This window comes from Triticum aestivum, chromosome 1B (genome assembly GCF_018294505.1).
Source record: "Triticum aestivum cultivar Chinese Spring chromosome 1B, IWGSC CS RefSeq v2.1, whole genome shotgun sequence".
NCBI lineage: Eukaryota > Viridiplantae > Streptophyta > Magnoliopsida > Poales > Poaceae > Triticum > Triticum aestivum.
The window spans coordinates 265,584,953-265,596,407 of record NC_057795.1 but is presented as its reverse complement, the minus strand read 5'-3'; the positions used below and the strand labels follow the sequence as shown (position 1 = coordinate 265,596,407).

Here is an 11,455-nt window from a genome sequence, read left to right as displayed (position 1 = left end):
CATTAACACAATACTTTGCACTACAATCCCATCACAATCCAATCCTGTATCACAACAAAAAATAAAACAAATACCTTGAAGGTTTCCCATCGAGCAACAATGGGCACGGAGGTGAAGTCCGGACGGTGTAGCTCGCCATGAGCGAGGCAGTCGTCAGGCCGACAATGAATGAAATGGGAACGTACTTGCTGCCGCCGGACAGTGGGGGTTGAAGCAAAGCAGTTGTCACCTCACCAGCCGATAGCCGAGAGCTCAGAAGGAGCAGCAACTCGTTGATTTATTTTCTTTCGATAAAGGGCGATTTTATTAACTGAAAATGTAGCATCAAGTGGATACAAAGCATTATGAGCAGCACTCAGCCTCTGCATAATTAGGATGCACACAGCCGAACACCAAAAGTCTGACAACCAGAAGAAAACAAAAACCGACAAATCGGCAATAGTAGAGTCCTATAGACCAACACGGTGCCTATGTCGAAAGGTGAGATGGACCGATCTGAAGGTTATACTGCCACCCATGTTGGGTAAAAACCTCTGTAGCCACCTGCTCCAACCGCGTACACACCGCCTTGAACAGCGGTTGGACCTCCGCTCGTTGTAGCATAGACCACGTACGAAGAGAGTGCGTACAACGGAAAATAGCATGCAAAGGAGAAGCATTTTTGTCATTAAAAACAAAATTATTTCTACATAGCCAAAGCGACCATAGTAAGGCATACGCTCCCTTCCTTAATAGCATTTTGAACCTATTTGAAATACCGTCCAATCAATGATCAAAAATATTGGCAACACTTGTGGGCAGATATAAACTTGACGCTATTTGGATGACTGGCCACATAGAACGTGCAAAGTTGCATTGGAAAAAGAGGTGTCTGATTGTCTCGTCATGAGTACAAAAACAATACTTCTTACTCCCTTGCCAATTACGCCGTGCGAGATTGTTTTTGGTTAGCACAACTCCCCTACGAAGATACCACATGAAGACTTTAACTTTTAGTGGTATCTTCAACCTCCAAATTTTCTTATTATTACTCACCGGCATCTCAGAATGCGTGAGCGCACAATACATAGAGTCTACAGTGAAAGACCCTGATGTAGTAAGGTTCCAGCAAAACACATTCTGACTTTCTGTCAGGCTAATCGCATCCAAACGGCATAAAAGATTATGCCATGACATAAGTCGGGGGCCAGTCAAATCCCGCCTGAACAAAATATTAGAAGGGATGAACTGAGCAATAGTATTATTCTTATCGCGAGCAATGTCACGGTGATGACAAGGGGAGGAGCTAATCAACTTCCACGGCGAGCCCCGGCATTGCAGCGGACATATCAGGCGGCGAAGGGGCAAGGGCGGCATTCGTTGCAAATCAGACAGCAACAAAACCCCAATTGGTGTCGGGGGTGGTGGCAGGCTCCAACGCAGCGAGAATGGGTGGCAGGGTGACGGCTTGGCCAGGGGTGGACGACAGACTCACCTCGGTGGGGGCTTGGCCAGGGGTGGACGACAGACTCACCTCGGTGGCGGGCAACAGCGAGAACCAGCCAGAATCAATGTGAGATGGCTAACTTCAGCGTGGTTGGCATTAACAATGTTAACATGGTTGTGTTTGGTTTTTGAGGCGACCAATAGGTGTTGCAAATATGCAGCACTTGGTCAAAATTTCAGGAATGCAGGAAAAAAGAAGAAAAATGGCGCCAAATAGAGATACATCATCTGTTGGAACAATGTTTTGCCTCCAAATTCCTTAAATGGCAGTTCTGTAACAAAGATACATCTGTTGGAACAATGTTTTTTTCTCCAAATGCCCCAAATGGCAGTTTTTTGGGCACAGCAGGGCGACCGTTTTACATCATGTGTTGGAGATGCTCTTATTGACAGTTGTCTTGCCACACAGTAAATATAAGAGGCTGGCAACAGAAGTCATGCAGCCTGGTCGAAATCGAAGTCATGCAAGCCACAAAATCATTGGTACTCTCTCCGTTCCTAAATGTAAGTCTTTGTAGAGATTCTACTATGAACTATATACGGATGTATATAGATGCATTTTAAGTGTGGATTCATTCATTTTGCTCCGTATGTAGTCCATCCAATGAAATCTCTACAAAGACTTACATTTAGGAACGGAGGGAGTAGAATTCATGTAATATACAGTCTACACTTTGACAAAGGTATAGCTAGCCAAGCTATTCAAGTTCCATCCTCACTTTTGAGGTTTTCAACCAGCAAATTCACTCAAACGAAGCGACCTTCTAAATAGACGGCGCCTTCTCCAAGCAGCCAAAACACACATCACAAAATGTGCACATTTCCTGCCAACCAGCTCAATGGATCAAATTACGTCTGCACAAAATGATGCTATTTCTTTCCATTGCTGGAGAAGAGCTTCTGTGCTGCACCATTCTTCCAAACACTTCGCACAGGCAACCCAGTTTGCAGGACTTGTGTCTCCCTTTCAGGTCGTTCAGGGCTCACATCAGGATGACTAAAATCAAGTGTAGCCAATGAGTTGTCACCCAACCGGGCTCTGAGAAACTTTGACGTCTTCTTCGATTGTTTGTTGTTACTGCTGCTGCTGCTGCTGCTACCGGTGCTTCCTCCACCCTTGCCCACATACCTACTAGTGCCAGACGCCTTTGAAATGGCAACTGGATCACCGTCTAGACACATCTTTGTACCACAGGATGACCCTCCAGCTGATAGTGGGATTTTTTCCTTGGAAGATCGATACCCATCCTTCGAAAGCACTGCAGCCTCTCCTTCTTGAGCCTTGTTGTTCGACTGAAGCTTTCTTACAGTGTCCATAAAGCTATCAGCTAGCGATTCACTTGCATCCTTAGCAGTAGCTGTTTCTGCATCAAGTGTTTTTCCCTTGCCCTTATTTTTACGCTTGTTCTCTTTCACAGTAATGGTTTCACAACCGCCATTTTCTTGGAGACTTTTAAAACGCATGTTGGTGTAATAGGCATCAGCAAGTTCCATCTGCTTCAGAGGATCAGGCAACAACTTAGCCATTTCAGGAACAAGATGTGATATACCAAACTGCTCCACATACGAGAGATACTCTGAAGTATCAATGACGCCTTGACGGTATTCACTTGCAATTTCTTTGAACGCGGAGAACCTATCCTCATCCATTCCTAATGCAACACGCATTCTTTCCACAAGGGATTTGTTTGCTTGTCGAACATCCTCCACAACAGGCAAAGGTTGGCTGCTTTGTGGTGGCAGTTGCTTTTTATTGCCATAAGCTGTACTTGATGATGCCTGGGCAGAGGACCCACCAGAAACAAAATTAGGGGTCGAAATAGAGTGCTTCATCTTGTTTGAAGCTCTGGAATTCCATGCTGAACCGCTGGAGGCAGATGGCATGAGCCCATTATCTCTTGTTGATTGAGTTACAATCCGAAGTTGAGAAGAACCAGAGAGATGTAGCCCCTGGTCAGGTGTAGGCCATGTCTGGGTGGAAGTGGAAACATGAGGTACTATCTCAGGATTTTCACCTGTTTGAGACTGAGCAGAATATAGTACCTTCACGGAGCCCTTACTACGTTGTTGCAGCCTTGATGCAAGTGTGTTCTTAGCAAGACTTTGCAGCCCCTGTTGTGTTGAAGCAGAACCCTTGTTACTTGACCCAGGCAATGGAGGGAATAATGATTCATCACCAAGCCTCGCAGAACCCCTTGAGCTCTGATTAAGAGCCAGCGCATACCTTGATTGCTGCTCTGAGACGGGAGGAAACAAGGTTTCATAGGGAACAGCATCAATCCTAGCATCAGGAATATCCTGGTCTTGAAGTGGAGGAAAAGACAACTGCTCGAGCACGCGACGATTCCCTAAGCTTCGACCAATTTCTGTTCGACTTCGACCAGAACTGGAACTGACACTTAATGACTGGAAAGGCCCTGCAACACTATCAACTCGACTTCCAAGGCCATGGTCTGCAGTTGCACTGCCATCCCGCACAGATAATGAGAAATCCCTGTCAAATCTGTCATGGTGAGCATTATGGCCCCTACCTCTGCCACGCCTTTGATCTTGCTCATTCCTTTGGTATATAAAACTGGTAGGTATCTGACAATGCCAGAATAGAGTATTTAGCCCAAAGCAATAGGAAACAGATAGAGATGAGCCAAACAATATTGGAACTAAATTGATGGCTAAATAAATGGAGGAGCTAAAGCACAAAAACGAAAGCAAGGAATAGAGAGGTCTTAAGAGAATGAACAAACCTGAAGTGCCGCATTCCTCTGGGCACGAGACATCCGCCCACCATGCTCCATAGCATTATGTCTCTGTAGAAATAAACTAGTAGGTCAGTACATAGACCCAGTGGCATGCCCCTTGGTAGTAATACACTTTAATACTACTAAAACAATAGCTTCAACTAAGCTTACCTTGATCTCTGCGTCACTCTGGAAGACAACAAATTTCTTGGCCAAACATGCATCATCTTCACAGAGGAAATGATCTTTACGAAAATGCATCTGAATTGAATTAACATCAAGCAATTCAATGAGAAAGTGACACAGATAACAAAGGAAGGTCACTAAACATAGACATCGATAAGAGTTAAAAGATATGGATTGATAAATATGGACAGGAGTCACGAATTACCTCTAAATCATCATAGTTCCGGAAATAATCATACTGCCCAGGATGCTGCCTGTAAGCAATTACAATGTCAGCATTTGTCACAAGTTTGCAACAATGAATTAGCTAAGGACATAGTTGCATAATACCTTTGACATATGTGGCACGAATAGTGTTCTCTGGACATATGTGTGTAAAGCTCATTATCTCCATATAATGGATATTTACAAAATTCACACACTGGGTGTCCTGCAAAACCACTGCGTTCAATCTCAGAGCCATCCACCTCAGAGTCACCAGTTTTTGTATGCTGAGCTAACTGTGCCCTTGTATAAAGCTTCTGTTCACAAATGAATACCTGCTCAACATAGTAACTCGTTCAGCAAATGATAATCCCAAGAGAAATCATTTTCTAGCATCACATTTAAAAGATACACCCTCTGTTCCTAATAGATATAAGACGTTTTGGCAGTTCAATTTAAATTGCCAAAACGTCTTACATTTAGAAACAGAGGTAGCATCTACTAAAGGGGCCACAGAAAAAGAATAGGCAATGATTCTGTTCAGCGTTGGATAATACAAATAACCCACAAGATTCACCTACTTCGTATAAAAAGGCACAAAGTGATAAAAAAAATAGCCCAGGTGTGTTAAAATGCAAGTTGAAGGATATAACAGTAGCCCAGGTGTGTTAAAATGCATGCTATCAAAACAACCTGAACTTCCTCAACAACAAAAAAACAGAAAAAGGTGCCTAATTATATAGTACTCCCTCCATCCCAAAATAAGTGTCTCGAGCTTAGTACAAATTTGTACTAGAGCTAGTACAAAGTTGAGACACTTATTTTGGGACGGAGGGAGTATAACATTTGGTTACACAGGTTCCACATGCTTCTCAGGCAGGCTTTGCATGTCAGTCAAAATGTTTGTCCACGCAATTTTATAAATAATATTTCAAAAGAAAACAGATATGTATGGTGAAGTACTTTCACATAGCAAGATAGCATATATGGACAAGGATAATCAGACATATACAGAGAATTCTAAATGTTTTTATACCTACTTTCCATGGTTCAGACGGACTGTCATGTTACGTGAAAAGAAAACTTACATCGCTACTTACCCATAGTTTAACTACATAACTTGAAAACAGAAACAGTCTCACTCAAGCAGGTTTACTGGGCTGAATACTGATTAGAGGTGGCGTCAGCGAGAACATGCATACATAACCGAGTACTTAATAGGTATGATGGGTATAACTGGGCAAATGCTCAGGATGATGGGGCATAACCAGGTGAGTACTCGAAATAGCAGTACAGTAGTTTCACTTCCTTTATCTCTGCGCCAGAAGTTGCTGCTGCCACACCTCTGTACATAGCTGCGGGCTGCTACTGCCTGCTGTTACATATTCCTTACCAGAGGTAGCTGCTGTTGCTTCATCTAGTTTAACTATCCTAATAGGATGAAATGCTGGTTTCAGTTCTACAGGGATACCCATATATAAATACCTATTTATTGAGTTCACGGCAAATTACCTACACGTTGAGCTTGCCGAGCAAGCACCCATTACCAAGTTTTAATGTTTTATAACCATGAATTATAGCACCAGCACTACATGAGTCCACTCGCTTAGTTAAAGCAATAGCATAAACAAATATCTACCATAAATTCCTGCCTTAACTGGATTCCACATACGTTAACTGAAGGGGGCCCACAGAGAAAACGGTAAGAAAAAGGTTGGACATTAAGTTAAACTAGCTAGATAATTTGCAAACAGGTTCTGATTTTCATCCTAAATTTGCTCACAAGGGAGAAAACCATCAAATACAACAGAGTTGGTGTCACAATAGTAACTAGATTTAGTCCTTCTGAAACACAAGAATGACAATATAGGAAGGAGAAGAGAGTATATGTGGTCAAAATATTCACCTTTCTCCCCTCCAAGCAAAGATTACACATGTATAACCTATGCTGATGGAACAAATGTCCCTTTAGCTGATCAATGCTCTTGAACCTGCTTCGGCGCTTTGCTTGTGCTGCCTGACCAACCTGGTCCTCAGCTTTGTCACATACACTACAAGAAAGTCGGCACATCGCCCTTATCATCTTATAATGATCAGCATCATCAAAGTATGCCTTTGTATCCTCATGGTACCAGTACTCCCCCACATTTCCCTCATTTGCCTCAGTGGGCAAAACAGAGAAATCCAAGATCACTTTTGTGTAATCTCCCATGGCCTATAAAATGATCATAGAAGAAGGTGAAATCCCGTGAGTTATGAAGAAAGCATGCATAAAATAAGGCGTCAGTTCATGTTCCAGGAGGCTTTCCAGATACTCCCATGCCCTTTAGGCTGGCACTATGCACAAACTAGAATACTAATCACCTGAATCAGCATAAACATATAAAACTCACATATTTCTCTTTTCCTGACTAGCTATACTGTAAGCACAAATGCACTTAATCGGCAACGCAGTGAAGATGCCATGTACGGAGTATCAACAAAAAAATACAGGAACCATGAAAATCTCAAACCACTTAATCATTGGACAAATCAAAATTCGAATAAAGCGTGCGTACGATAATAAAAACAGCTTCCGGTCCTGCATAATGAAACAGAAGATCAGCTGAAATTCCAACTTTGGGCAAACAAATCCAGAATCGATACAGTGACCTGAGCTCACCTCATCAAGAAACGAGAGGTCAAAGCTATCATACTGGTGTGCTATTACTCAGAATTTTCACCATCCAAACAGTAGAACAAAACTCAGCGCCCATCTAATTAACTAGCTCGAATTCGTTTACTACCCAATCAAAGACCCAAGATCCAACCACGCCACAGATCGATAACCAACCGAACAGATGCAGACCATAGCGGCGAACCTTTGTGACGAAGACGGAGGGGCAATCCGTCTTACAGATGCAGCATAGAGAATCCTCGAGTACGAAGCGAAGGCGGACGACGCAGGTTGAACACACTTCGCGGTGCCCGCACGGCCCGTAAGCCACCCATTCGAGCGCGTCCGCGCACACCGCGCAACTGTCATCCATCTCGGCAGGCGGCAGAGGTTGGTAACAGCGGAAGAGGGTCGGCGGCGGCGGCGGCGGCGGCGGCGAGAAAGGGTTAGGGTGGGGAAGAAGGCGAGAAGGTTCGACACAAGATGAACCGGTTTGGCTTTTTAGGGACTCGTATTTGGCGATTGATGATTCGGTAAGAAAGAAACTTTTTTTTTCATCTGTTTTGACACTAGTTTATCTATCTATCTACTACCCTATAAAAGCATAAAAGGATGGAGAATCAATTCATCTCACCTATCCAAACTGCTTGATCCAACGATCCAGGTGGCTCCAATGTTTAGCACTAAAACATGATTGGCATTCTCCTCAGGCCGCCGCTAATTACTCCAAAATAACTCGTTGCATCGCTGCTGAAGAGAACACCTCGCACCATCGCACGATCTCTGGTGCCTCCAAAAAAACCTCCCCACGCCTCCACCACCTATCACACTTCCCGCCGTCCCCGCTGCCTTCTAGGCCCTCGCCACCTACGCGTGCTCCCCTGGCATCTCTTGCACCGCCCGGGCACCGGCGTCTCCCTGGCGATCGGAATTTCGCGCACCAACGTGGGATTCCTTCGCCTCCTCGCTCGCTGCCGACGCCGTCGGTGGCTGAGGCGTTGCGGCCCCACCAGATCTGATGTTGAGCGCGCCACCGGAGGACCTCCGCTACTGATCCTCGCCCCCCCCCCCCATCCCATGGTTTCCAGGCGCCAGGCCACCCACCCTCCTCACCTATTGCTGCTCCCAACACGCGGTTCTGCATCTTGATCCAGTCCCAACGATGAACCCATAGTCGTCGACCAGTCTGGGGAACTCACATGACCTCCATCAAGGTACAAGCCCATCTATATTGCCAGTAACGAGTGCCTTGAGCATGTCTGACGATCATGTGTCATATGCAGCCTCTGTGATAATAATTATGTGCTTGTCAAAATAGTTCAATTAACAAAGTTTCTGATGAGGACATCAATACCATTGTTACACCCACAGCCCCTGCTGCTATACATACTGGATCAATTACTAGAGCTCGCGCACGCCAACTAAATTACCAGGTACTTTCTTTCTTGGTAATGATTCTAATGTTCATGAGAATATGATGCTGCCTAAATTGGATACATTTGTTTTGCTTACAAATGAAGGGCCTAGCTTGGAGAAGGATGAACATTGAAGCAAGAACAAGCATGGAGATGATGGCATGCGCAAGGGGAACAAGAACGGAGTTACAAGTGATGATTTCAGCACTTTGAAGCCACCATAATGGGTGCATGAAGCCTTGGACGAAATATACAAGATGCCACTTCATAAATTTCGTCCCGGGGCTATTCTAGGTGCTGCATCACCTTATTATTGGGCCAGGCCCATGTAATTTTGAAATACATAAGTATAGGCTATTTTTAGAGTCCGTATGTGTGGGGAAACAAGAGATAGGGTTCATTTCGGACCCCTCCACCAAGGGCCACGAAATCCCCCCCCCTCTTCCTCCATATATACAGCCCTTAGGGCATCGTTTAGACTTTGGGTTTTGTTTATATTAAAGTTCGCCATAGCTGCAACTTCGCGTACTTCATTTGTGTTCAACGACCAGACAAAGGCGTCACAGAACCCCACCTTGATCAATAAAACTTTCCTCTTATATTCACAATATCCAGATTGCAATCTTAATTTCTTGCTTGTTCTTTGTTTGCCTGCAGGAAATAGACCTTCGTGGTCAGGTTGATCGTGCTCTGGCGTGGTCAATAACCTCTTGGAGTTGGTTTAGCGATTGCTAAGGCGCGACGTCCTCGCACGTTCGTAGTAGGATCGTCAAAGTCGACTTCCTCCAAAACGATAGCCACCATCTCATCGAAAGACGGGACGCCTTTGCCTCTATCAAGTGGTATCAGATTTCCAGATTGCTCGGTGAGATTTTACAGTTTATCGTAGTTTAGATCGAGTCTGTTCTTCATACCTATAGTCCACGAAAAAGCCAAAAAAATTTATTAGGGTTAGTTCATCCTATCCGAACCAGTCTGAGCCTTTGCATAGTCTTTTTAGTATTTTGCTTTGTTGAATTTGCTATTGCATCGTCGCGTCAAGTTGCTGGTCTTAGCGTCTAGTTTTTTAGAGTTTTGAGTTCTAGTCATAAGTTGTCACGCCGCCACCGCACCATCATCATCGCCCCTGCCACCTACCACCACCGCTCCGAATCCGTATCCATATACCATCACCAATCCGTATTCATATACCACCACCGATCCATATCCATATACTACCACCGCTACCACCACCGATGCCATATACCACCACCGCTGCCATATACCACCACCATATATCCACCACCAATCCGAGTTCCTTGCATATTAGGTTTGTTTTCGAGTTCTATCTAATTTCCGATTCGTGTTTCCTTGCCTGAGTAGGTTTTGGAAAAAAAAAAGTCTAGAAACCACCCTCCATTTAGGCCCAAAATTTTCCAAAAACGTACTTGACAAAAAAAAATCTAGCTATCCTATTTTTAGGTGTTTCTAAGCATATTGAGACAGTCGCCGTTATAGAAAGTTTTTTTTGACCCGTTTCCAGTTTTTGGGTCCGGGCAGTCAAAAAAAATTGGTCGAAAAAAATTCCGTGCCTATCCTATTATCTTCACTTGGGAAGACTTTTGAGACACTCGCCATTATAGTGATTTTCGAAAAAAAAGGAGCGCAAAAAAAAGAGCAAAAAAAAGAGGCAAAAAAAAGTGTGATTTTTTTTCAGTGTGCTTCTCCCTTGTTTCCGTGCAGCATCGTGATTTTATTTGTGTTCTAGGCTCGTGTCTCTAGCACAGTCTAGCATAGGACCAGTATAGTACCGTCGTTGAGCGTTTATTCAACTTTGCATCTCTGAATTGATTATTGCTGACCCTTTTTTGCTACCATATTATAAGCCTTCCCAGCTCCACATACATCTACGTCGTGCGTTTGACTCTCACTGGTAATCGCTCTATCCAAGCTTTGAGAGTTTTGACTACAACGGTTGCCGATCATCACCTGCTGCTGGGTAAGAACTGGTAAGAATTTGAGATTTGCTTGACGGGTTTGTGATACACCACCGCCACTTCTTAGTAGTCTGTAGGATCATATTCTTGTGTGTTTCTATTTGCTGCTAACCATGGTAGGATCACAAGCCGATGAGACTGATTGGGAGAACCTGACGAACAAACAGCTACATGATAAATTTCAGCAAATGATGAGTGGACAGGTGTAAGATGTGCTAAACAGATTTGACGAGGCCATGGAGAAGATAGATGGCATTGAGAAGACGTTCGAAACAAAGCTTGATAGCAAGTTTAATGAATTGCTCGTGCGTTTTCCACAACCACCGCCGTCTGCACCTAACGCACCTCTACAACAACAACAACGACTACCTCCACGTCGCGAAACAGCCCTCCGCCGAGTGAGCCGTGTCCCTCTTGCGTTTGGCCAAACTGTTGGTGCTGTTGTCGATACTTCTGTGGCTCCTGCTGCTGATGCGGAGGAGGATGATTATGTGGGAGATTACGAGGATGAGGTTGATCAAAATCAGAACTACGTGCAACCACCTGCACCACAACCACCAGGTCGTCCACATGCAAATAATCACAATGGTAGGGCTCTCCCTCAGGTACGAGAACATGACCATCTTCCTAAACTGAAATTGAATATTCCACCATAGGTAGATATGTTCCTGGTATATATCTTACTTGGGAGTTAGAAACTGAACAACGATTTACATGTTTACAATATCCTGAGGAGAGATGGGTTGCCACTGCTGTTTGTTTTTTCACTAGTTTTGCATGTGTATGGTGGTCTGA

At 44.2% G+C, this 11,455-nt stretch overlaps 1 protein-coding gene across 2 annotated transcripts; it reads right to left on the bottom strand.

Annotated features, from left to right (window-relative positions):
• Positions 1 to 1,716: 1,716 nt before the first annotated feature.
• LOC123118825 (E3 ubiquitin-protein ligase ZNF598) lies at positions 1,717 to 7,781 on the bottom strand. Of its 2 annotated transcripts, XM_044538628.1 has the most exons (8): positions 7,475 to 7,781; positions 6,520 to 6,828; positions 4,740 to 4,948; positions 4,615 to 4,663; positions 4,395 to 4,484; positions 4,230 to 4,292; positions 3,529 to 4,071; positions 1,717 to 3,456 (listed from the first exon to the last, which is right to left on the bottom strand). In XM_044538628.1, exons 1-8 carry the CDS (start codon positions 7,640 to 7,642, stop codon positions 2,356 to 2,358), a joined length of 2,532 nt encoding a protein of 843 aa, XP_044394563.1. In that variant the 5' UTR covers positions 7,643 to 7,781; the 3' UTR covers positions 1,717 to 2,355. The 2 variants fall into 2 exon arrangements, with proteins under 2 accessions (XP_044394563.1, XP_044394562.1); XM_044538627.1 differs by having other exon boundaries at positions 1,717 to 4,071.
• Between the last annotated feature and the right edge of the window lie 3,674 nt (positions 7,782 to 11,455).